The sequence below is a fragment of the Heteronotia binoei genome, chromosome 4, assembly GCF_032191835.1.
Source record: "Heteronotia binoei isolate CCM8104 ecotype False Entrance Well chromosome 4, APGP_CSIRO_Hbin_v1, whole genome shotgun sequence".
NCBI classification, from domain to species: domain Eukaryota; kingdom Metazoa; phylum Chordata; class Lepidosauria; order Squamata; family Gekkonidae; genus Heteronotia; species Heteronotia binoei.
In genome coordinates this window covers 158,914,617-158,940,523 of record NC_083226.1, presented here as the reverse complement: position 1 = coordinate 158,940,523, position 25,907 = coordinate 158,914,617, and the positions used below count along the sequence as shown (strand labels likewise).

The window sequence follows — 25,907 nt, the reverse complement described above, 5'->3', positions numbered from 1 at the left end:
CAGTCACAAGTTCTCTCAGAACCGTTCTCTCAAGAGCAGTTCTCAAAAGAGCTCTCTCAGCCCAACCCACCTCAAAGGGTGTCTGTTGTTGGGAGGTGAAGGGAGAGGAGATTGTAAGCAGCTCTGAGAGAAGGGTGGGATATAAACCCCACTCTGAGACTCCAAGTGAAGGGTGGGATATAAACCCAATCTCCCCTTCCTCCTGCTCCTTCTAGAACCCTACAGCATCCTGCTGTACAAGGGCCCCAGAGTTCAGCAATCATCCCTCAAGACTACCTTCTGGTACCAATCAGACAGACAGGACTATCAACACTGGGGCATCTCGACTAAGAGCCCCTAGGCACCTTGGTCAATGTTAACAAAAGTTTCTGAGAGGTCCAGGAGAATCCAAAGGGATGTACTCCCCCCCCTTGCCTCTTTCCTGGAGTAGATAATCCATCAGGATGCCCAAGACAGTTTCAGTTTCACAATCCCAGCCAAATGTAGCTTGAAATCGGTCTAGATAATCAGCTTCCTACAAGAAAGATATAAAACCACCACTTGTTCAAGCACCTTGTAGGATTCACAACAGGGAAGCAATTACTGAGAGTCGAGCAAGGGTTTTTTCAAAAGAGGACTCTCCAGTGCTTCTTGCAGGGCAGCCAGATCAGTTTCCTATTTTTAATAATGAATTTAGCACCTGTGATTTGATGGGGCACTGATAACATTAAGTAACAGCACTGGAAAAAAACAGAGAAGAGTTCAAGTCCAGGCAGATGTGAGCAACTTTAATCTGTGAAAGGATTTGTAAACATGTCACAGAGAGCTCCAAGACTAAATCAGAATGCTCCAAGGCTAAATCATAAGGAGACTTATTTAGAACCTCCTTGTCACTCAGAAAAGCTCAGTGGGATGGTGTGTGACCTCTGTAAGAATGAACACTTGGGAGGAGCTGGGTCAGACCATGTTTGTATTCCAGAGGCCAATTGGGACTTCAGAGGGGGCAAAAAGGTAACTGGTGTGCAACCACCAGTCGTTTCCGATTCTGGGGTGATGTTGCATCACGACTTTTTATGGAAGACTTTTTACGGGATGGTTTGTCATTGCCTTCCCTAGTCATCTACACTTCCCCCAGCAGCAAGCTGGGCATTCATTTTACCAACCTCGGAAGGATGGAAGACTGAGTCAACCTTGAGTTGGCTACCTGAACCCAGCTTTCATCGGGATCAAACTCAGGTTCTGAGCAGAGAGCTTGGACTGCAGTACTGCAGTTTTACTACTTTGCGCAGAGGGGGCACCAGATATTTATTTTATTTATATCCTGCCTTTCTACAATACCCAAGGCAGTTTACAAAATGTGAACATACACAATTAGAAACATAATGGAAACACATCAACTAAAATGTATAGTTAAAACTGCAACATTGTCACCATCAGGTGCCAAAGACATTTATTAATTATTTCCACTAAAGGTGCATTGAAATAGTTGATCAATCATGATGGCATGAATCCATCTGCCTATGGAGCGGACTTTCTGAATAGGCTCAACACTACTATGGCGGTTACATTAGTTTAAACCTTATCAGATAACGATCAGTCCATAATAATGGGGGGGTCGCACAAGCATACCCTAATGAAATCAATTACTGAATACCAGGTCAAGCACAAATGCATGTAGAGTTGCCTTACACCAAGCATTCATCTATTAGAGTCAGTATTGTCTATTAGAGTCAGTTTAGTGTAGTAGTTATGTTTGAGGACTCTTATCTGGGAGAACCGGGTTTGATTCTCCACTCCTCCACTTGCAGCTGCTGGAATGGACTTGTGTCAGTCATAGTTTTTGCAGAGTTGTCCTTGAAAGGGCAGCTTCTGTGAGAGCTCTCTCAGCCCTCACAGGGTGTTTGTTGTGGGGAAGGAAGGTAAAGGAGATTATAGGCCACTCTAAGATTCAGAGTGAAGGGCAGGGTACAAATCCAATATATCTTCTTCTACTCTGCCAGGAAACAGCTCTCTAAAGTCTCAAGTACAAGTTTTTCACATCACCTTTTACCCAGTCTTTTAAACTGAAGTTGCCTGGAACTGAACCTGGAATCTTCTGCATACAAAGCAGATGTTCTACTATTATGTTACAGGCCCCTCCTCAAACGACCAGTCACATGCCTGGAGTCCATGATGTATTATGATAGTCCCAGGGGTCGTTTTATAGAAAAATAGGTGGTGGAGCTCATTAGCATAAGTCATTAGCATATGCCGCCCTCTCACCAGTCAAAAGCAACTTGATGCAAGAAAGGAGAGCTCTGGACGAGCAAGGCCTGCTTGGGCCGGCTAGAGATCCAGCCAGCCCAAGCAGGCCTTGCTCACCTGGGGCTCTCCTGGGCCGCCACCCCCCCCAGTCAAAACCACTGGCTGCCCAAAGCCACCAGCCACCCAAAATCAAATAAGAAGTGGAGAAAGGTTGGTGGGCTTCTCCAGGGGTTTGATAAGGGCTGCTGGGGGCGTGGCAAAGCCCATGGTGGCTGGCTGGCTGCCTGCTCTCATAATCCAGGGACTGTTATGCAGCTGCACCTACTATTCTAATGGACAAGGTAGGTGGGGAGAAAGAGGGGGAACCCTCAGAAAGGTTCAGGAGCTGTGCTCCCCTGAGCTCCTGCTGAATCTGAGGCCTGGATAGCCCCATGACTGTTTTGGCACCCATGCAGTCCTAGACAGTTCAAGTCAAGCTGGCATCTGTTGAAGTCACCAAGGACTACCAGCCTTAGGGCCAAAATTCCAATTCTCAGACCAGCTTCACAAGCACCAGTGAGGACACTGTCGGACAGCCTGGGGGTGGGCAATATGCTAACAGAATCCCCAGTCTGTCAGAAGCTCCCCCCCATCATCACTCAACACCCAAGCTCTGAGTGATGAATCACCTGGTAACGGCAGTAATGGAAACCCAACAGATGGCGACAGCCGTCTCCCCATATGGTTGCACAGATGAGGAGTCAACAAGGTAACTTAGAGCATCAAGTGATGACTTGCATATGTGAACAGATATCACCACAGAGCAAACCACAGCACTTTTGCATCAAACACAATACTTTTCAACAGAAATGAAAAGGGAGTGCTGATTAAGCAAATGAGGAGAAATCAAGTGACATGTTGTGAAACAGCCCCCACTATCTCTTATGAAAATGAATATGATTCTGGCAGGGCTCCCTTCTGTGAAAATTCACATCAGCTGTAGAGATGCAGGTGCAGCGTAACAGAGGAAAGAATTTTAAGAAGGTTTGAGCTGATATCCGGTCTTGGACTGCAGCCCAGCTGTCTCTAACCTAAACACAAACACATCTTCTTCCACCCAAATGGTTTTACTGTCAAGGTGAGGGGAAAAAAGCTGAGCTGCTGCCAAACCCAGCTAATAATTAATCACTCCCAGTGAAGTCTTGCAAAAGTAGTCAAGCGACTGGGTGGATGGGTGAGCCTGGCTTTCAAAATGTGGACATACACATGGGGTGCTTAAGCAAGCTCTGTTGCACTGACACTAATCAGCACACCTAAAGCCTCCTTCACCCTAAAGTTCAACTTAAGAACATAAAAAGAACATCAGAAGAGCCCTCCTAGATCAGACTAGCAGTCCATCAAGTCATGGAATTATAGAATCATAGAGTTGGAAGTGACCTCCAGGGTCATCTAGCCCAACCCCCTGCACAATGCAGGAAACTCACAAATACCTCCCCCTAAATTCGCAGGATCCACATTGCTGTCAGATGGCCCTCTAGCCTCTGTTTAAAAACCTCCAAGAAAAGAGAGCCCACCATCTCCCGAGGAAGCCTGTTCCACTGAGGAACCGCTCTAACGATCAGGAAGTTCTTCCTAATGTTGAGCTGGAAACTCTTCGGATTTAATTTCAACCCATCCATTCTGGTCCAACCTTCTGGGGCCACAGAAAACAATTCTACACCATTCTCAATAGGATAGCCCTTCAAGTAGTCAAGCAACCTGCTTCACACAGCTGCCAACCACTAGTCCTGGGGGGCCAAGGAGCAAGGCACTGAGGCTGAGGCCTTTCCCTGGTTCTGCCTCCCAGCAACGATATTGAGAAGTCAGCTGCCTCTGAACATGGAGGCTTTCTTTAGTCATCCCAGTTAGCAGCTAAGTGAACTTGGGCAGATCATGGGAAGGAGGGTAGGAAGGGTTGTATCAGTGCTTAGTTCTTGTGGCCCCTTCTTACACACCCAGGAAAATGATGTTTGACACTTTGGAGTCAGGCAGCAATTTTTTCTCCAGGCCAGTTTGGCCAGGGATCCTGGAGGATTGGGGGGGGGGGGGGGGTTGCCATCTTCTAGGGTTAAACTAAGGACATGTTGAACATATATGAAACTGCCTTATACTGAATCAGACCCTTGGTCCATCAAAGTCAGTATTGTCTTCTCAGACTGGCAGCGGCTCTCCAGGGTCTCAAGCTGAGGTTTTTCACACCTATTTGCCTGGACCCTTTTTTGGAGATGCCAGGGATTGAACCTGGGACCTTCTGCTTCCCGAGCAGATGCTCTACCACTGAGCCACCATCCCTTTTTTCTTAAAGATGTTCTTGTCCACCTAATTTACTTTTTAAAATGTAACAGGCAGTATAAACATCATTCTAGTTTGTCATAAGGGAAAAAAACTACATTAAAATATAGTGAAAATGGGTTTAGTATATGTATTTAGTATTTATTTTGTCACATATACTAAACCCATTTTCACTATATTTTAATGTAGTTTTTTCTTATGACAAACTGGAATGATGCTTATAATGCATGTTACTTTTGTAAAAGTAAATTAAGTGGACAAGAACATCTTTAACGGGTCCTTAGTTTAACCTTACTTGCTAGCAATAGGGCAATTAACAGACAACTTATATTACCTTTTATTGATTTTCCACGCAAATGCTATCTAGACCAAACATTCTTTCAATTTGCTAATTGCACTATTTTGCCACTGGATTTTAACTTTGTACCATTTTGCATTCTAAAACACTGTTCACTAGCTATATGTAACTCTGCTCACTGTACCTCATTCCTCGTCTGAAGAAGTATGCATGCATAAGAAAGCTTTCATACTGAATAAAACTTTGTTGGTCTTGAAGGTGCTACTGGACTCCTACTTTGTTCTGTTGCTCCAGACCAACACAGCTGCCCACCTGGATCTATCTACCCTAGAAATCATTTTGCTCTTTCAAATGCCACTGGACTAGACTCCTGCTGTTCTACTGAGAAAGTTTCAGAGGTCAGCTGTCTTGGTCTGCAGTAAAACAGCTAAATTCAAGTCCAGTAACACCTCAGAGACGAACACATTTCTCAGGGTGTGAGATTCTGAGAATCAAAGCTCACCTGATGAAGGACGTTTTGACTCTTGATACCCCCTCAACCTTGTCAGCCCGGGGTAGGGCACATTTTTGCATGGGGCGATGCCTCCAAATGCACCCCCATGACCCCGGGCCTGTCACTCTCTCAGGTGCTACTGGACTCGAATCTGGTGGTTCTTCAGCTGAAGACCGATATGGCTACGCCACTGAACGTGTAGAAACCACTTCCGCTTTAGAATGCCTGTGTTTGACTTTAGCTAATTTAGCTAACAGACCTTAGTTAACTGAGAGGCGGAGAGAGCTATCACACAAGAGATTCGGCCCCACCTAGCCACGCCTCCCATTGGGATTAAATGAGCACGATCACACAAGCACATCTGCCCTTTGAGCTGCACCCATTCTCACTCTGTCTCCAGACGCCTCCTGTCCAGATTAAAAAGCCACCTGGATCTTCCCGGTAGTTTCCCCTTAAATCGCATTTAGGTCTCACGTTATGTCTGAATGCCTGGGCGCGACTTGATAAGTGGAAGAGCGGTGTGATCACACCAAATCATTTCCAGTGTGTTCAGGGAGTCCCACCCCCCCCCCCCCCAATTGCACTCTGAGAAGCACTTGTGCCAGTGCCGGATTAAACCCTGTGGAGGCCCCTAGGCGGTCAAAATCTCAGGGGCCCCCTTGCAAATTATCTCAGAGTCAGAGCACCTGCCCTGCCGCCCACGGTCCCCACTGCAGCCTGCAGGCACCTTCTCAAAAGTCCCTTTGACAAAGCTGTGGGGGAGAGGCAGAAAGGCAAACTTGGTGACAATGCCAGCAGCTGCCACACCAGGCAAGTCAGGCAATGACAGGCTGTGTGTACAGGCTGCAAGGGCTACAAGCAGGGGGGAAACTGGGGGGAAAGCCAGCCCAGGGCCCCAAAAGGCATGGGGCCCCACAGGCCAGTGCCTGCTTGGCCTAATTGTTAATCCATTCCTGACTTGTGCGCTTCTCTGCTTGAATGCACACACTGGGGGGACTTTTTAAAAAACACAACCCTTTCTGCAGTGGGCCTGTGGTTGAGGCGTGCTAGCAGTGTGACTGGCCAACCATGGACCACTGTTGTGATCTTGCTGCTTCAACAGTGGCTGTCTGATAGCCCAGAAATGGACCAAACTCAAGAGGCTTTTTTGAACCCAAGATAATATTGCACCAGTTTCCCAGTGCGACAGCACCCCTAGATTCAGGGGCTTTTGTAAAGCTATCTAAACTGGTGGCCGTCACACAGTCTTGTGGCAGTGAATCCCATGCAAATTGTGTGAAGTACTTCCTTTTGTCAGTCCTGAATTGTTCCAGCCCTTCATAAAAGCCATCAAAGGTGAATCCTTCGTGCATTCACGGACCTATAGAATCAAATATTACCTACCCTGCTTGCAACTACGAGGTACACCAGGCCTTCGGCTGACCGAAGAAGAACAACGGCTTCTTCATGGGAGAGGCCGACCAAAGAGTGACCGTTGATCATTAGGAGCTCATCTCCCACTTTCAGTCTGCCATCCCTGGGGAAATAAAAGACAAAAAAACCACAACAGTTTACAGAGTTTCTTGAAGCTATCTTGGTGCTGGAGGTGTTGTATGCTATGCAGAAAAGCTGTGAGGATATTAGGGGCTCAAAGAGAAACATGAAACGTATTTTCTAACAATTCTCTCCCCCACCCCCAGTCTGAGAAAGAATGGATAAAAGCCAGTTCTCTCTTTCAGGGGGGAAATTTGAAGTTGAACATAAGAGATTCCATCTGCATTTTGTTAATAATAAATAATCAAGTCACTCCACATTTACTTAACGCTTTTCTCTGGAGCATTCCAAAGCACTTTATAAACACTAACGATATCACTGGTTAAGTAGGTCAACTTTAATATTAAATTTTCCATGGAGTAGTTAACTCACCCCCCTCCTTCCCCTTGCTGTGGAGTAGTTAGCGCTGCATGACCTCATTCCACTAATAGCGCTGAGCACCGTATTCGTCCTGACACGCAAGAACGTGGTGCCCACCAGCCAGTTTTCTTGGGCTTTTATATTTTACATCGAAGACTGGGCCTTTCCCCAGAGTGCCGAATGTCTGACCTACTTCCTCAGTGAGGGAATACTGACTCTCGATAAGCTATCAGAAAGGGGTAGTCAGAAGAAATAATTAAACAGAAACATTCAAAGAAACCGTTGCTCAGGGCCATAGCCAGGATGTCATGTTTGGCGGGACCCACGCCAGATTCGTTGTTGGGGGGGGCAGGGTGAGGGGCCACTTAGTTTGGTGGCCCTGGGCTTTTAGCGCTGTAAACTGCCTTGAGTTCCACAAGCTAACCCCCCCTATGCCTGGGCAGTCACAGCAGCTCCACTCCCTCACCTCTTTCTTACGAACCCTTTTGCGGCAGAGAGACTGGCAGCAATGCTACTACTTGTTCAGAGTGGCAGTTGCAAAAGGAACAGATCGGGGGCCCTCCAGTGGAGGGGCCATACAGATGGAAGGGGAGTTGAAGGGATGGACTTTTATATTTTACATCGAAGGCTGGGCCCCAGAGTGCCTCACTGCAGCTACGGGCCTGCCATTGCTCCCTATGTAAGTGCAACACAGATTCTGAGCTACTTGTTTTAGCATCCAGGAAGCAGTGTCATGGAGTGGTTAGAGTGTTGGATTAGGGATCTGGGATAACCCAAGTTCCAATCCTCACTTTCTTTTGGTGAGCTTGGAAAGTCACTCTCTCCCAGCCTCATCTAACAGGATTGTTTTTGTGAGGATAAAACAGAGGAGTGGGGGAGTGATAGGTGATAGGTCATGTGAAAGACCTCTGCCTGAAATCCAGGAGAGCCACTGCCAGTAGGCAATAGAAGAAGGAGGCGAAGGAGAAGATATTGGATTTATATCCTGCTCTCCACTCTAAGTCTCAGAGCGGCTCCCAATCTCCTTTATTTTCCTCCCCCACAATGGACACCGTGTGAGGTAGGTGGGACTGAGAGAGCTTTTAGAGCAGCTGCCCTTTCAAGGACAACCTCTGCCAGAGCTATGGCTGGCCCAAGGGCATTCCAGCAAGTGCAAGTGGAGGAGAGGGGAATCAAACCCGGTTCTCCCAGACAAGAGTCGGCGCACTTAACCACTACACCAAGCTGGCTCTCAAACTGGCTAGTGACCTTGATAGACCAAGGGTTTGATTCAATATAAGGCAGCTACATTCACATGTCACCTAGCAACTTCCATAGTAGAACAGGGGAATTTGAATCCAATACTCAACCAATATCGCCACACTGGGTCTTGAACAAACTCAGTATCTCATTTAAACTGGAGTGCTGCATGCATACTGTTAGTATGCCCACACCACAACTACACGTGCTACAGATCTCTGGCAGCAACTGCTGCATGCATAGAGGCGGAGGCTGAATTTTAAATGAAACACTAGGAACATGCAACAGCCCACGGATAACCTTCCTCTTGCCCGCCTGCAGTTCATATAGGTTGGGCCTAACCAACCTCTTTCTTAAGCAAGAGTCATATCACCCTCTTTTCCTACGGATCTGTAGGAAGCTCTAGATCCCAACAAACCACCAGCTCAAAAATCCATGATGATGTCCCTGCATTTGAGAACAAAGGCATCCCTATAAAATAAGGAGTATTGGGAAATCCCATGCTTGACAGAGTAACTTCCAGGTTCCCCCCCCTTCCCCTTTCGCATGAGAAATGCCAACCCACTGAGAAATAGAAGAGGAAGGGATCTCGTTTGCTGCAGGCAAGTTGGTGATATTCCTGACCAGGGGTGGAATTCTAGCAGGAGCTCTTTTGCATATTAGGACACACATCCCTGATGTAGCCAATCCTCCAAGAGCTTACGAAAAGGAGCCTTGCAAGCTCTTAAAGAGGATTGGCTACATCAGGGGTGTGTGGTCTAATATGCAAAGGAGCTCCTGCTAGAATTCCATCCCTGTTCCTGACTCAGAAAGCTACATGTGTGGTCCTCTGCCTCTCAAAAAAGCCTTGTTCCTTAGAACTTAAATGGGTGACCACCAAGAAGCCCAGGGGAGGTAGGTAATCGGAATCTACCTCTGAACATCTCTTGCCTTGAAAACTTTACAGGGTCTTCATAAGCTGATTGCAACTCAATGGCATTTTTCACCACCAAGTCCATTAAAGTAAATGGGTTTAGAAGGATGCAACTCTGACCATTTTCGCACACAGCTTACCACGCGGTCACGTTCCTGTTCTCTCCGCAGCGTCTGTCGGATTTCCCATTATCTGCACTGGAGTTACAGGAAGTGCTGCGGCTTTTGCATAGCAAACATAAACTGGCACAGATAATGGTAAATCCGACAGACGCTGCGGAGAGAACAGGAACGTGACCCCGTGGTAATCTGTGTGCGAAAACGGTGTCTGTTTAGGACTATACCAGGGATGGCCGAACTGTAGCTCGGGAGTCACAAGTGGCTCTTTCATACATATTTTGTGGCTCTCAAAGCCACAACTGCCCTGTTGGCTGGGGGTTTGGAGAATGCATTCAAAGTTAAAGTTGCTTTCTTTCCAACTCTCCCTCCCTCCTCGCTCCCACATCTATTTCCTTCCTTCCCTCAAATAACTGACATTCATGTCTTGCAGCTGTCAAACATCTGACATTTATTCTATGTGGCTCTTATGTTAAACAAGTTTGGCCTTCCTAGACTATACTACCAGTGCAGGTTTTGTATTATAGCCCTCACCTCAAACTCTAAGTTGCTTTTGTGCATAAAAGGTGTTGCAGATGGTCAAAGTGATGGAATCGTCAGATTCATGCAATATGGTAATGGAACAAATGGTACCTGTGCGCAGAGCCTCCTTCTTCCACCCGTGCAATTATGATGGCGTGCGGAGAGCGCCTTGACCCTCGACCACCGGTGATCTGGATTCCCAGCCCGTCTGACCCCTTCATCATGGTCATCTTCCATATCCGGCAACCTTCTCGCTGGAAGGAGAATTTGCAAAGTGTTCTTGCATTTTTTATTTAGACAACACAGACACACGCCCCTTCTGTCTGCATCTGTTTTTTTCCCCCCACTCTGGCTGGTATCTAGCACTAGCGATCGGCACAAACCAGGGAAATACAGTTCGTTTCAGTTTGTGGCATGCCCAGTTCGTGAGCCACAAACTGTCACAAACATTTAGGCAACAAACAAACTGGTTTGGTTCATGAGGTGGTAGAAAACTCTCCCCTTACATGCTAGAGATACCAAATTCTCCTCTACCTGCTCTCCAAGTCTGATGTGGACTGGACTAACAGGATCAGAGCTACAGCTCCCCTCCCCTCAAAAAAAAAGGTGTCGCCAGGAAAGTGCTTTCTGGGGAAATTACAGGTGCATGTTTAGGAGTGTGCAGAACATATGAACATATGTAGCTGCCTTGTATTGAATCAGACCCTCGGTCCATATTGTCTACTCAGACTGGCAGCGGCTCTCCAGGGACTCAAGCTGAGGTTTTTCACACCTGTTTGCCTGGACCCTTTTTAGTTGGAAATGCTGAGGATTGAACCTGGGACCTTCTGCTTACCAAGCAGATGCTCTACCACTGAGCCACCGTCCCTCCGCAGAACAGACCCTATGCAAGATAGCTATATCAAACTTGCAGAGGATCTCCCCCTGATGTTCCTCTACTTGCCCTCCAAGTTACGGCTCCTAAAGAAGATGCCACCAGAAAAGTACTTTTTGGGGGAAATCTCAGGCACAGGTTCAAAAGTGCCACCAAATGCACAGGGAAACTCACCATTCTGCCCACTCTTCTACAGTCCCTCCCTTGTTGCTTTGAAGTTTGGTAAACATTTTGACTGAGCAGAGACAGTCTGCCTGGGCAGGTATCCATTCACGAACCACTTGAAAATTTGTGGAAAGTTTGTGTCAGCTGACCTGCCACGAACTTCAGTTCACGAACCCCAAACTGGCTAAAACTCATCACGAACTTTAGTTCGTGAGTTGATTTGTGCCCATAGCACACAGGGTCAGCTTGCACAACTTGCCCTTTTATCTTGTTGTGAATAGTATGACAGGTAGATGGGCTATAGCAGGGGACATGGTACTTGCTGACTTCTCTCCTGTTATCCACCAAATGTTTTTAGAAAGCAGGCGGGGCCAACAGAGCTTCTGATTGCCCACGGGAGATCTGACAGTTACTGCCAAATGAATGTTTCTTAGCTTGCTCTATACATATACTTGTGGGTGTGCAAGAAAATATTTTAAAAATATGTTCATTTCAAAAAGCATCCTGCTAAAAGGAGCTTCTGGCCGAAATGCTGAAGGGCTACAATCAGAGTCATGCATATCCTCACTCCCTGACACTTTATGGTTCGTTCTGCCTCCTGTGACACCCATTTGGTGATTGTGCCCAACACCCTGTGTCAGATTTCCCAAAGTAACCGCTGGCTCAAAAAGGTTAGGCACCTCTGAGCTACAGACTCCTGCTTCACAACCGTCAGCAAAGGTGACCGGCGCACTTGAGGTACTGTGGGTCATATTTAATGCATGCAGATTGGCAGCATGGACTTAATTTATGCGCCTCCTAAATATTTCAGTGCCAGCATGATTTACAACAGGGAACTGAATCTATTTAAGTTAATATCCAGGTTGCATGGGAACTGTAATTACAAGAAGATAATTCAGTTACAAACTGGGTTAAATTGACTTCTCCTTACAGATTTTTGCAATCCACTGGAAAGATACACCCCTTGACCTTGAAGCTGTTGTGAGTCTGGATGACCAACAGAAGAGGGCCATGGACAAAATGGCACCCAGTCATCCTCTCCAATCATTTGGATACCTCCCTTCAAGCTCATGAAGTTCCAATGGTAATGTCAAAGTCAATTTGTTGCAACATATTCATGAATCCCGTGTCACAACAATGGTGGAGATGAAAATTCTCTATACAGCTCTGCACGTATTTGCAGACCTGCACCAAAGTAATTGTGCAGATATATTGCAGCATATTGTGAGCATGTTGTCCCGAACTCTTTGGCACAAACACCTATCTATTTTAATCATTTCAGAAATAGCACAGCAACCAATCAGGATACTTCCTTTGCTCACAGCAGCCCCACAAACCTGCGAGATGGGTAAGGCCAAGACACGCTCCCCTAAAAAGGCCAGCCATGAGCCTCAGCTGAGCAAGAATTTGAACCCGCATCTAACCACGAGACCACATGGACCCTCTACTACTGCTGCTGAAGGCTAGCAACCTATTCCTGACTGTTTTCATCTGCTGTTGCCAGCTATCAGAACTAAAGCAATTCAATGACAGTGCAAACATATGTCATGTAAGGAAATATATTTCTCTCATGGGCAGGGCTCTTTTTCTAGCAGGAGCGCCTCTGCATATTAGGCCATGCCCCTGATGTAGCCAAGAGCTTAGAGGGCTCTTAGTACAGGGCCTACTGTAAGCTCCAGGAGGATTGGCTACATCCAGGGGGGCGTGGCCTAATATGCAGAGGAGCTCTTGCTAGAAAAAGAGCCCTGCTCATGGGTAAAGTGCTACAAAATGCGAATAATAATTTTCTAAGTGTTCTACACATAGTTGCTCAGTCATCTCAGTAAGGTAGGTGAGTGACTGGTCCGTTTTGCAAATGGTTGGGGGAAAGTAAAAGGCTAGCATTTTATTTACTTTATTCTCCCCAGTGGGGACCCAAACATCTTACATCATTCTAAACTCGCAACAATTCTTGTGCGATAGGTTAGGCTGAGAGTTTGTGACTGGCCCTGGGTCACCCAGTGAGCTTTCATGGCACGAGTGGGGATTCGAACCTGGGTTTCCCAGATCTAGGCCGACAGTTTAACAACTGCACAATGCTGCTGGCTCTGCAAGAACCATTTGGATTGGTGGCTTCCTAGGTCACATCACACATTCTTGACCACTGTGCAACACCACTGTTCAATAGCCTTAATTAAAAAAAACCACACAATCGATTATTAGTTATTAACTGGTAGGAAAATGCGTATTTTGATTTTAGATCGGTGCACTGGACAGCTTGTTTCGAGCAGAGCAACTGAAAAGGAATTTAGCACCGTTTTTATAAACCGTCTCTCATTCTGGGGACAGGAGAGACTGCTTCTCTGCACCAGGCAGCAGACACTGTCCTGCAAAGGTGAAGAACTGGTGGCAAATGAGAGCTGGCTGCCTGCTTTTTGGCATGCCACCCCTGCGAGCAGCAGGCAGTGCTGAGCAGGCAGCAGGCCCTGAACACTTAGCCGGGCAGATCTTTAAGTGAAAGAGAGAAGCCTTGGCAATGGCTGAACGTAACAGCTTCCAGAAAAAGAGGTTATTCCAGCACTAGAAGGCACTTAAAAAGCCATAAGGGATTCCCATGGCACAGGGCTCACCACTGAAACAATGACGCTTACTGCACTGCAACGTTTTACCACTTTGGACTCCATTATTGGATTCCACAAACTTTGCTACACAAAAATAGAACCAGAGGACTGGGGACACGCAGCCGAACTCCTGTGGTTGGGCCAACTTCTCCACCAGTCCTTTTCTATCCCATGCTGAGAAAGGGCCAGAGGAAAGGAAGGCGGCTCAGACTGTGCCCAAGGAAAAGAGATGACCCCATGAAGCTGCTTCCTCCTGAGCCAGACCATTGGTCTACCTAGGTCAGTATTACCTACTCTGACTGGCAGCAGCTCTCTAAGGCAGGGGTGTCAAACATGCAGTTCAGGGGTCAAATCAGGCCCCTGGAGGGCTCCTATCAGGCCCTTGAGCAACTGGCTGTCATCTGCTTCCTTCTCCCTATATCGTGCTTCCTTCTGCATAACAGCTTGCTTTGCAAGGCTTGCTCAATTGCACAGATGTTACAGAGCAAACCTTCCATTTTATCCATTGACTGAGGCTCCTCCCTTGGGGAGGAAGGGGGGAGGAATAGTTTGCTTTGCCAGGCTATCTCAACTAACTGTTCAACTAACAGTGGAGCTACTGAGCCAAGCCTCTCTTCCTTCTATTGGCTGAGGCTCCTCTCCCCCCCACAGTCCCCTGGGGAAGGAAAGAGTCAGAGCTCACTTTGCCCAGTTCCCTGGATCCCATGGGAGAAATACAAAGAAAGCGTCTTTTAGACCAATGAGTGCTAACGTTTTAAGCATGTTTTAAGTTTTTAAAAATATATATTTGTGTTTGTCTGTGTTCTTTATAAAATTTGTATCTCTGCTACCTAATCTTTAATAGGTACACACATGGCCTGGCCCGACATGGCTTGGCCCAACCTGACATGGGTCGGCCCAACAAGGTCTCATTTATGTCAGATCTGGCCCTCATAACAAATGAGTTCGACACCCCTGCTCTAGGGTCATATGGAGATTTCCCACATCACCTACTGCCTCATCTTTAAAACTAGAGATTATGGGAAATCTGCAGGCAAAGCAGATGCTCTACCACCAAGCCACAATCCCTCTCCACCAAATCCAGATACCCAGGACTAGGCAATACCATGCATGCGAAGCTGCCATATACTGAATTTTAAGCCAGTGGTCCATCAAAGTCTGTATTGTCTACGCACACTGGCAGCCATCTTGTAAGAGGTGAGGAGGCCACAGAGAACTTGCATGGCCTGCGGTTCCTTGGTGTACCACTTTGTCTCTTTGCCACACCTCCATTGTGAAATGGAAAAGGCTGTGTAGCTGATTTGCCTCACCACCCTCCCCATCTGCCTTTAAAGGTCTGGAGGCTGCACAGAGGAAAGTCCTTAGAGAAAGTGGGGTCTCATGGAAAGGAGGAGTCTGGAGAGGCAACCTCAGAAAAGGATGACGAGGGGTCATTTTAGTGGAAAAGATGAGCCAGGGCTCATTTGCATAACTCATTTGCATATGCCACACACTCCTGACATCACTGGAAGGTGTACTAAATTATATCAGCTCCGCATCTACCTTAAAATGCTTCCTGAATTATAATTGTCATAATAAAATCTTACCCCCAATCCAATGTTTCCTCTAAGCTGAGTTAGCGTGAGATAGCTCACAGATTTTTAGCCTCCAGTTCACACATTTTTGTCTTAGCTCAGGAAAAATGGCCCCAGAGCACAATAATTTATTCAGTAACTCACAGCTTTAATGCCAGTAGCTCACAACTTTAATACCAGCAGTTCACAAAGTAGAATTTTTGCTCACAAGACTCTGCAGCTTAGAGGGAACATTTCATACTTTTAAAATAACTTTCTCCTAAGTGGCCACAGTGGCATGATGAAGATTGTCATGAGCCCTGATGAGGAGGAACTGGAAGGGTTAACAGACCTGGAAGAGTTGCCAGCCAGTTCCTCAGCTGAACAAACAGCAGCTGGCCCATCAATCACTCTCCAGGCACCAGTGTCAGCTGTTGATGATCAATCTGCTCCACGCTCTCCTCCTCCCATCTCAAGAGTTCGAAGCAGGCTCCGGAAAGAACTTTCAGAGCAAAGACATGAGGCACACCGATGCTTCAGATCGCTCAGCCCTGAGTTCTAGCGGAGTTCTCAGGGAGCAGGCTGTTGAGACTCCCATATAGCTCCCACCCAGGACCTGGTAACCTTGTGGAAGCAACAAGTCTATTCTCTGGCTTGCATCCACACTCCTTCCTGATTCCTGATCCTGACCTGCTTGATTTCCTTGGCACCCTGACCTTTTGGCTTTTGGACATTGACTTCTGGTTCCGGTTTGTAATTCTGCATTGGTGACTTGGCTCCTGCTTGACTTCCTGGACTTTGACCATGGACTGGCTTTGGACTCCTGCCTGCCTGCACCCTGAGAACATGACAAAGATTTCCATCTGTCTGCTTTATATGTCTTGGTTATTTCCCCCTTTTTTGTTGGGGAAAATATTAGAAAGGTTGTAAAATCTTAAGGGTTCAGCAAAATTCTCACTGGGGGTATAAACAATGGAGCCCAGAAGCAAGGTTTTTTGGGGGGAGGGGGTAGTAAGATAAGAAAGCACAAAATTTGGAGGTTTTGGAGCTCTGCTCCTGTGAGCTCCTGCCCAAAATTAGGCCTGAGGGTGACTGAGCAGAGAAGGGTATAAACACAGAACCAAAATAAAAGTACATTTTTATAGAAACAATAAAAGATACTAAACAGTAAATAGCGTAACGTAATATAGTGTTTCTAATGTTAAATATCCAGTAAACCAATATATGCAATATTATTACTATTTTAAGTTACTATTAAAGTGTATTTTTATTTTGGTTGCACTACTTATACATTTATTGGACCTTGCTCACTCAGCTATTTGGGGTTCTTTACTGGCAACCTAATCCGTTTCTTTGGGTTGCGTTTTGTTGCGATTCCCTGCCTTATGGGGAGATGACCTCAGATACATAGAGGAGGGATGTCTCACACAGTGGATTAGGAATGTCCAGATTTTTTCAGCATACACTCTTGACAGTCGAACACATCTTCAATCAACAGCTGCAATCACTGAAAAATTGCCTCTGTGCTGAAAAAACCTGAGCTATTCAATTCTCTGTCAACAACCCTGAACATATGATCACATGAAACTGCCTTAGAGAGCCAATTTGACATAGTGGTTAAGTGCACAGACTCTTATCTGGGAGAACAGGGTTTGATTCCCCATTTACAGCTGCTGGAACGATCTTGGGTCAGCCATAGCTCTTACACAGATGTCCTTGAAAGGGCAGCTTCTGGGAGAGCTCTCTCAGTCCCACCCATCCCACAGGGTGTCTATTGTGAGGGAAGAAGATAAAGGAGTTTGTAAGCTGCTCTGAGACTCTGATTCAGAGAGAAAGGCAGGGTATAAATCTGAGGTCTTTATACTGACCCAGACTGTCCTGTCTATCAAGATCAGTATTGTCAACTCAGAATGACACCGGCTCTCCAGGGTGCCAGGCAGTGGTTTTTCTTATCACCTCCTACCTGACCCTTTCCACTGGAGATGCCAGGGAATGAACCTGAAACCTTCTTCACGTCAAGCAGCACCTGTGCCTCTGAGACACAGCCTCTCCTCTCAATAGCTGTTGAACAACTTTGCAGCTGCGTGGTAATTGTGGTGGTGGAGTTTCATTTGCTGGCCTTGAGAAGGCTTGTGCAGTAGCACAGCAGGTGAAATCAGTTCTCCTCAGGAGCATGGATGGTCAGGTCAGGATATTCAGCGATGCGAAGGGAGGAATTAAGGCCTTCTATACGTCTCTGCAAAAAGTATGCATGTGAAAATACAGTAATGTCGGTAACCAGGGGTGCAATTCTAGCAGGAGCTCCTTTGCATATTAGGCCACACACCTCTGATGTAGCCAATCCTCCAAGAGCTTACGAGACACTTTTTTGTAAGTTCTTGGAGGATTGGTTACATCAGGGGTGTGTGGCCTAATAAGAAAAGGAGCTCCTAACAGAATTTCACTCCTGTTGGTAACGCTGACTTAAAACATAGGTGGTAGGTATAGGACTACCACCGGCTTTTAAACAAATGCACTACTCACTATGCTGTACTGTTTGGATACCTGAAAAGTAAGCTGATGAAGACACTCAAACCTGTTTACAAACGGATTACTGGACCATCAACTCCCTGTATACAATCAGTGGACAGATAGTATAAGCTGAACCACCTGGTGTTCTAGCATATCTACACTCAGGGCTTTGTAGCAGGAACTCCTTTGCATATTAGGTCACACCTCCACGATGTAGCCAATCATCCAAAGGCGTACAGGGCTCTTATTACAGGGCCTACTGTAAGCTCTTGGAAGACTGGCTACATCAGGGGTGTGTGGCCTAATATGCAAAGGAGTTCCTGCTACAAAAAAAACCCCCTGTCTACGCTAGATGGCCTTGTGGCAGCCTTGCCAAACAAGAATGACCACAGATTTAGGATCATAAGCCACCTTAAATGCATAACAACTGTTACAGATCATACCCGTCCATAGTTCTAAGCCACTCTGTACACAGATACCTCCAAGATAATCACAGACAAGTTCTTCTTCCATCACTTCAGCTCTTCCAGTCTCCTCATGTTTCTCCTTCCATCACTTCAGCTCTTTCAGTCCCCTCAAGCATAGAATCACTTTCTTTCATGATGTCATGCACTCAAACTTTCCTGGTCTGCTTCTTCTCCAGCCTAGTCCACAATCCTTAGGTCGCTCATATCTTGGGCCCTAAAATTGTGACCATTTCTTTCTACTCCTAACTGCTAAATCGCTTACTGAGTTTGTAGTATATCATGACTTTACAGCAGCCCAACAGTTTCCCTGAAATGCTCAACATCCAAGTCCGAAAGGAGCTCAGCGGAGATTGCCACTAAACAAATATGTCTCCGTGTTTAATCACCTTCTGTGACTTCTTTTAAAGCAGGAATAGAGATACAGTGCAAAATTGTGTGCTTAAGAACCATTGATTTCACTGGGCCCCAAGGACATCTTGAGCCTTTTAACTGCAAGTTCATGTATTAAAATATTTACATCCTGCCCTTCCCATGTGATTTAAAGCTGCTCACTACTTCAAAAACTAAAAACACACAACACACAGTGAAATGCCATTTCCTCCTGCCAGAAGAAAACATCTGTAGCTTAAATCCCATTAAAATCCAATGAAAATAAAACCACCTTTCCGTGCCTCCTAAAAACTTTTAAAGATTGTACCTGCCTCTCCTCCTCTGGGAACCCGTTCCGCAAGATGGCAGCCACTAGGAATCTAGTAGAAGACGATGATTTTGGATTTGTATCCCACCCTTCACTCTGAATCTCAGAGCGGTCACAGTCTTCTTTACTTTCCTCCCCCACAACAAACACCCTGTGAGGTAGGTGGAGCTGAGAGCTCTCACAGAACTCTGTGAGAGTTATGGCTAACCCAAGGCCATTCCAGCAGCTGCAAGTGGAGGAGAGGGGAGTCAAACCCGGTTCTCATAGATAAGAGTCTGTGCACTTAACCACTACACCACAGTGGCTGTAGATGCCAAGTGGTCCATCTAAAGCATGGGGACAACTAGAAATGCCAACCAGAAGTCCTTTGTTGGTACAGTTTGGTGTAGTGGTTAAGAGCTGCAGACTCTAATCTGGAGAATCAGGTTTGATTTCCTCGGGTCAGCCACAGTTCTCTCAGAGCTCTCTCCGCCCCACCTGCCTCACAGGGTGTCTGTTGTGGGGAGAGGAAGGGAAGGAGATTGTAAGCCGCTCTGAGACTCTGCGTGAACGGTGGGGTATAAATCCAACTCTTCTTCTGAACATATGGTGCCCATGAAGGTTTTACAGGGCATAACCAGCACTTTGAGTTGAACTAGGAAACAAACTGGCAGCCAATATAGGCATCAAAAAATAGGTGAGATTGCATGCCTGCCAGCTGGCCCCTATCAGTAAATATACTGCTGCCTTCTGAAGCAGGTGCAGAATCTAGGTTCTCTTCAAAGGACAGCCTGGAGGATGAAAGTTAAACATCCTCCATATAAAGGAATAACATCATCATCATGAGAGCCAGTTTGGTGTAGTGGTTAAGTGTGTGGACTCTTATCCAGGAGAACCGGGTTTGATTCCCCACTCCTCCACTTGCACCTGCTGGAATGGCCTTGGGTCAGCCATAGCTCTCATAGGAGTTGTCTTTGAAAGGGCAACTTCTGTGAAAGCTCTCTCAGCCCCACCTACCTCACAGGGTGTCTGTTGTGGGGGAGGGAGGAAGGTAAAGGAGATTGTAGGCCACTCTGAGATTCAGAGTGAAGGGTGGGATATAAATCCAATATCTTCTTCTTCCTCATTATCTTGCAATGGAATGAAACCTCTGGGCACAGTACAGCAATTTTAAACACAATGCCAATACCACAAGTTCAAGCGATGAAAATGTACATTAAGAGAAACGGGTGGCTGCCACCAAAAACAGGAGTCCTGGATTAAAACAATTTTATTTGGTAACATATGGTAACAAATTATATTTCTTACATCATTAATAACTTTTTATCTATCCCATATATTACTTTCTACCCACCCCTCCCACCATTACTTGACCCCCACCGGTGTTATTTACTTAAAGTACTACTGTTTAAAGGTACCCTTAACTAATAAAAACAAAAATTAATATTCTTCTTTTTTCTAAGACTTAATCATTATCAAAAATTGTCCAATGTCCTTTTATTTTCCACTCTTTTTCTACATATCTTCTGAACTTTTTCTGTCATTTATCACTTGTCTTGGCAATTCTTCCATGATTCTTACTCTGCTGCCTCCCACTTTCAATGTCTTTTCAAAATTTTTATTCAAGATTTTTCCCACCATTTCTTTTGCCATATATCTTATAACCACATCCCTTGGTAGATTGTTTTTCTTGGCATATAATGAGTTCAGTCTATACATATAGTCATACATGCTTCTAGTTCCTTCAGGATCTTCCTCCAAAACTTCTGCAATTATTCTTATTACATATCCTTTCAAATCAGTCTCTTCATCCTCAGGTACTCCTTTCAGACGTATCTGGGTTTCCATCAATTTGCAGTCATGAATTGCCACCTTTTCTTGCATTTTTAGCAAGGTGGAATTATGTACTTTCACTCTCTCTCCCACCTCTTGCACTTTCTTTGATGTTACCACAGTCTCATTTCTGAGATCTTCTATATCTTTCTTTAGCTCTTCAATGTCTTTTCTAATTTCTCTTTTAGAAGCAGTTATCATGTCTCTCACCCCTTTCATCATCCTGGCTTCCATTGCTTCTAATTGCTCTTGCATTTTCTCCATTGAGGCAGTCCTTGCACGGGTTAACTTATGCTCTAACATTTAAAAAAACACCGGAAATTTTAACCTCTCCAAATTAAATTTAAACTATCAGGTTTGATAGAGTACGGCTTGCCCTTTTCAATAAGCTTAATTTCGCCGTCCTCAGAGCCTCCTGGGCTCAGATATTACATTTAAAAATTTTTATTTCTTCCAAAATGGCGGTCGCGACTTTCTGCTTCCCTTTAAAAAAAAATTCCTTCAAAAGGCTTCTAAAATAATTATCAGCGATAATGTCCAATAGTATTTACTTTATAATTGTCACCTCTGTCAACTTCACCAATTTTTAATGTCCCGAACACTTTAAAATTTTTGTTTAAATTTTGACCTCCTAGCAATGGCCGCCGATGTTTTTCTATGATATTATAGTCCTAGAGTAGGCTAGCTGCTTCAATGATTTCCCTTTTCCATCCGACACTTCCTGCTTTTCTTGCCACCAAACCCCGTTTTCACTGGTAAAAAGATCACACGATGTTTGACGTATTTCCTGTGTTGACTGTGAGAGCTGCAAATCTGTGACGATGAGGCTTTTTCACCAAAACCGCAAGTAGACAAAACAATAAATTCCTTTCCACTTTTTAGCACTGTCCTTTAAATTTACAAAGTTCAAATTTTGCCCCTTCTCCCCTTCTTCTTCCAAGCTTTCTGAATCTCTATTTCCCACCTTCTGATTTTATTTTGTTTAACTTTAAATAGTCCCGGAATGAAGATAGTCATCAGTACCTTTTTTTGCAGTTATCCAGATCCAACACCGGTCTTGTATAGCTTTAGATGTTTAGCAGTCTCAAAGAAGGTTAGGATCCTGTCAAGCTTATGTCAAATAAATGACTCTGGAAACTTCTGCAGATGATGAATATGCAACTCGTCTCCGGAGCCCCCCCGGGACTCCCTTCTAGCCAAGGTAAATCTCCTCAGAGTTTCCTATGCATACCTTGGACTGATCTCTGACTGAGAAAAGTAGGCAGTAAGCATTAAATTGCCCTCCACTACCACGAACAGAAGCCACAGCCTGCTCTCCTTCTGAGAAGCAATTCAGCTCGGTGTTTTCCAACCCCGGAAGTCCAAAAACAGGAGTCCTTATGTCTCCCTGCCTTATGTCTCTTCTCTAACATATGATATGATGTCCCCATCCTGTCTACACTTTCATTGGCTGAAGGGGAAAAGGGGTGGGGAAACTACGAAGATGATATCACATACTTCTTTTATCAACTTTACCATGGAACAAGAGGTAGTAGCAGTAGCCCTGCGTTTCCGATGATGCATAATTCTGCCACAGCTCTTCCATCACGGGACAATCACTCATTGCCACAGCATGGGTGTTTTCTACTTTAAAAGTTGCATCTTCAGTCCCAGCATTTCCACATAAGCAGGGGTTGAATTCTAGCAGGAGCTCCTTTGCATATTAGGCCGCACACCCCTGATGTAGCCAATCCTCCAAGAGCTTACAAGGCTCTTTTTTGTAAACTCTTGGAGGACTGGCTACTTCAGGAGTGTGTGGCCTAATATGCAAAGGAGCTCCTATTAGAATTCCACCCCTGCACATAAGGAGGATACAAGAAAGCAGAGCTTGGAAAGGATTTCTGCGCCTCGCATTTTCAATAACTATTGCTAGTCATAGTGCAGTACTGATAATTTAATCAGTGGTTTCCTTTATATGTGGAAAAACAGTGCTACGTTTTGGCTGGACCATGCTTTACAGTAATTTCTTTATCTTTTCCCCCCTTTCTTTCTCATTTTTGTTGTATTTTTGTTATTTGTCTAAGTGTGTGCATACCTGGAAGTCATGATGATCTCTGGTGACTGACCCCTACTGGGGGCAAGGAGGATATTCAGGCTGAATAAAGCCTGCCCTTGCCTCCAGACCTGGTATTTCAAGGAGGTCTCCCATCCAAGTACTAACCAGAGTCAACTGATACAGCTCTGACAAGATCAGGCTTGCCTGAGCTATCCAGGCCATGACTGCCTTACAGTAATTTCTGTTACAAGAGAGTTTCTTTTTCCTTAAAACTCTTCCCATTTTTGGGTCACATAAAGCGATGTAGTTGAAATTTGCATTTAAAAGGAACATAACGTTTTACGAGTGCATGTGACAAAAACAACTAAACTGTGTGCAGAGTTGCAGGGATCCTATTTTCCTTCTCGTGACATGGGAAAGTGGGTTATCTATGTTACATAACAGACTACAAACGAGAAGAAGAATCTGTGTGTTTCATGGCACTCCCAGGGGCCATCAATCAACATTCAAATATATCTGTCTTTGGAACCCATCTACATCTCGAATAACAAGTGTGTTGTTTACCAGCACAGAAAACTATGCAGGTCATCTTAAAATGTGCTTGGCTCCAGGCATCGCCATTTAAATCCCTAGATTTCATAAACTCCAAATTCCATCATTAATAAAACAAAAGGGAATGTTGTTTATTCCCTCCCCCCCCCCCCAGTAAAATCACAGCCAATGCTAAAAACGTTTTGCTCTTAAAGGAGAACTCTTAAATTGATTTGTGGGCATGTGACTTAAAAGATTACATGTCCAAAATTCACAACTGGAATAGATTCAACGTATCAGGAACATCATACCCAAAAAGGACATATAATCAACAGACACAGGAAACATGGGGCTGCCACCAAAAAACAGAATAGGAAACTAGTTGCTAAATTCTAAATAAAGCAGGAGTCGAGTTGCATATCTAAGACCAAAGTTTTATTCAGGATGTAAGCTTTTGTGTGCTAGAAGAACACTTCGTGTCTGATGTATTAAAGGTGAAACTTGACTCCTGCTTTGTTATACTGCTTCAGACCAACACTGCTGCCCACTTGGATCTAAATTCTAAATAGTTAAGAAGCCAATCTGGTGAAGAGAGAAGTGAATTTGTACTGGAGAGAGCTGGATTAGAACAACTGCTCAGCCATTATGCTCCCTGGGCCACAATTACAATATAGGTCTAATTACCATCTGTCAGCCTAACCTGGAAAGATAAAATAAGAAGAAAAAGAAGATATTGGATTTATACCCTGCACTTCATTCTGAATCTCAGAGCAGCTTACAATCTAACTTCCTCCCCCACAACAGACACCCTGTAAGGTGGGTGGGGTGAGAGAGCTCTTACAAAAGCTGTCCTTTCAAAGACAACTCTTACGAGAGCTATGGCTGACCCAAGGCCGTTCCAGCAGTTGCAAGTGGAGGAGTGGGGAATTGAACCCGGTTCTTCCAGATAAGAGTCTGTGCACTTAACCACTACACCAAAATAGGGGAAAGCTCAAGCATGCTTGCAGCACTCCTTAGATGAGAAGTGAGGCAGAACTATCATAAGCAAAAACAGAGGTCTGAGTTCCAGTCACCAGGGGTGCCCCATCACTCACCCTAGAGCCAAAATGCGTGCATGGCAAAAGACTGTAGTCTCCTGCTGTTTTAGGATTGGGCACTTTACACAGGCTCGGATGCATCTACATCTTGAGAGTCAGTGCAGTGTACTGGTTAAAGTGCTGGAATAGGATCTAGGAGACCCAGGTTCAAATCCCAGCTCTGCCGTGGATGTGTGCCAGGTGATCTTGGGGCAATCACAAACCTTCAGCCTAACATATCTCACAGCATTGCTTAGAGGACAGGAGATGGGGGAGAGGGGAATGGTGTAAGCCACTTTTGGGGTCCATTGGAGATAAAAGCAGGTTTTGCATGTGAATGTGATGTTAAATTGTAATTATCTTATGGTTACCTCATAGGGCAGGGGTGTTGAACTCATTTGTTATGAGGGCCAGATCTGACCTACATGAGACCTTGTTGAGTCACGCCATGTCAGGCTGGGCCATGTGTGTACCTAGTTAAGATTAGATAGCAGAGATATAAACTTTTTAAAGGACACAGACAAACATGACTAAAGATTTTCTTTTTAACTTAAAATAAAACATGCTTAAAACATTAGCACTTGTTGGGCTTAAAGGTGCTTTCTTTGTATCTTCTCCTGGGCTTCAGGGCAAAGGAAGCTCCAGCTCTTTCCTGCCCTCCCCAAGGGACCAAGAGGGGGAAGAACCTCAACCAGTGGAGAAAATCAAGGCTTTGCTCTGTAGCTCCTGTGTGACTGAGCAAGACTTGCAAAGCAAGTTGAGATGCAGAAGGAAGCAAGAGAGAGAGAGAGAAGGAAGCAGACAAGAGACAGTTGTTCGGGGGCCTGATCGGAGCCTTTTGGGGGGCTGATTTGGCCCCTGAGCCGCATGTTTGACACCCCTATCATAGGGTTTTCAAGCCAAGAGATCAACGGAAGTGATTTGCCATTGCCTGCCTCTGCAGAGCTTTCCTTGGTGGTCTCCCATCCAAATGCTAACCGGGGCTGAGCCTACTTAGCTTCTGAGAGCTGATGAGATCAGGCTAGCCTGGGCCATCCAGGTGAGGGCAAAGCAGGATGAAAATGAGGCAAACAAAGGGGACCAATTCATACAATCCAGGGCTCAGCAGTTAAGCGTTTCAGAGCAGATGATTTGCCAAGTCAAGCCTCAGCCTTGGGTTTGGCCCAGGCAAAAGAACTCACCCATAGGACTTGGCATCAGCGGCTCAGTTAAACTGGGCTGCCTGCATCGAGCAGCTTTGTATGAATGAGATACCACACAGGGGAAAAATCCCACAGAGGAGTCCTCTTCCATTAGCCAGCTCTGAGCTTCGGTCAGGTCTCTGGTTAACGGGCAGAAAAAGGAGGTGGGTGAGAGCCGGTGAAGGAAGGAGCAAGCGCAATTTTTAGTTTCTCCATCTCAGTCCAGCTGGTGGTGTTTCCAAAAGGGCGACTGCACCGTTCAGGTGCTTGCAATTGCCTGATAAAACGTTTCCCAGCCCTTGCCAAGGAAATTATGTCAGCAGTCGGCCTGCTGCAGAGATGGTTCCCCTGGAGCTCATTCCACTTGCAAGCAGCAATCACAGACGTGTGCTGCTCGG

The 25,907-nt window shown here is 45.5% G+C and overlaps 1 protein-coding gene across 2 annotated transcripts in view; it reads right to left on the bottom strand.

The window, feature by feature from the left end:
• The window catches only part of PDZD2 (PDZ domain containing 2), a 352,225-nt gene that overhangs the window by 82,012 nt on the left and 244,306 nt on the right, over window positions 1-25,907 (bottom strand). For both annotated transcript variants that reach the window (XM_060236112.1, XM_060236113.1), the window contains 2 exons: window positions 10,119-10,261; window positions 6,708-6,840 (listed from right to left, as the gene is read on the bottom strand). In XM_060236112.1, coding sequence (XP_060092095.1) covers window positions 6,708-6,840; window positions 10,119-10,261 — 276 coding nt within the window. The remainder of the gene's footprint in view (window positions 1-6,707; window positions 6,841-10,118; window positions 10,262-25,907) is intronic.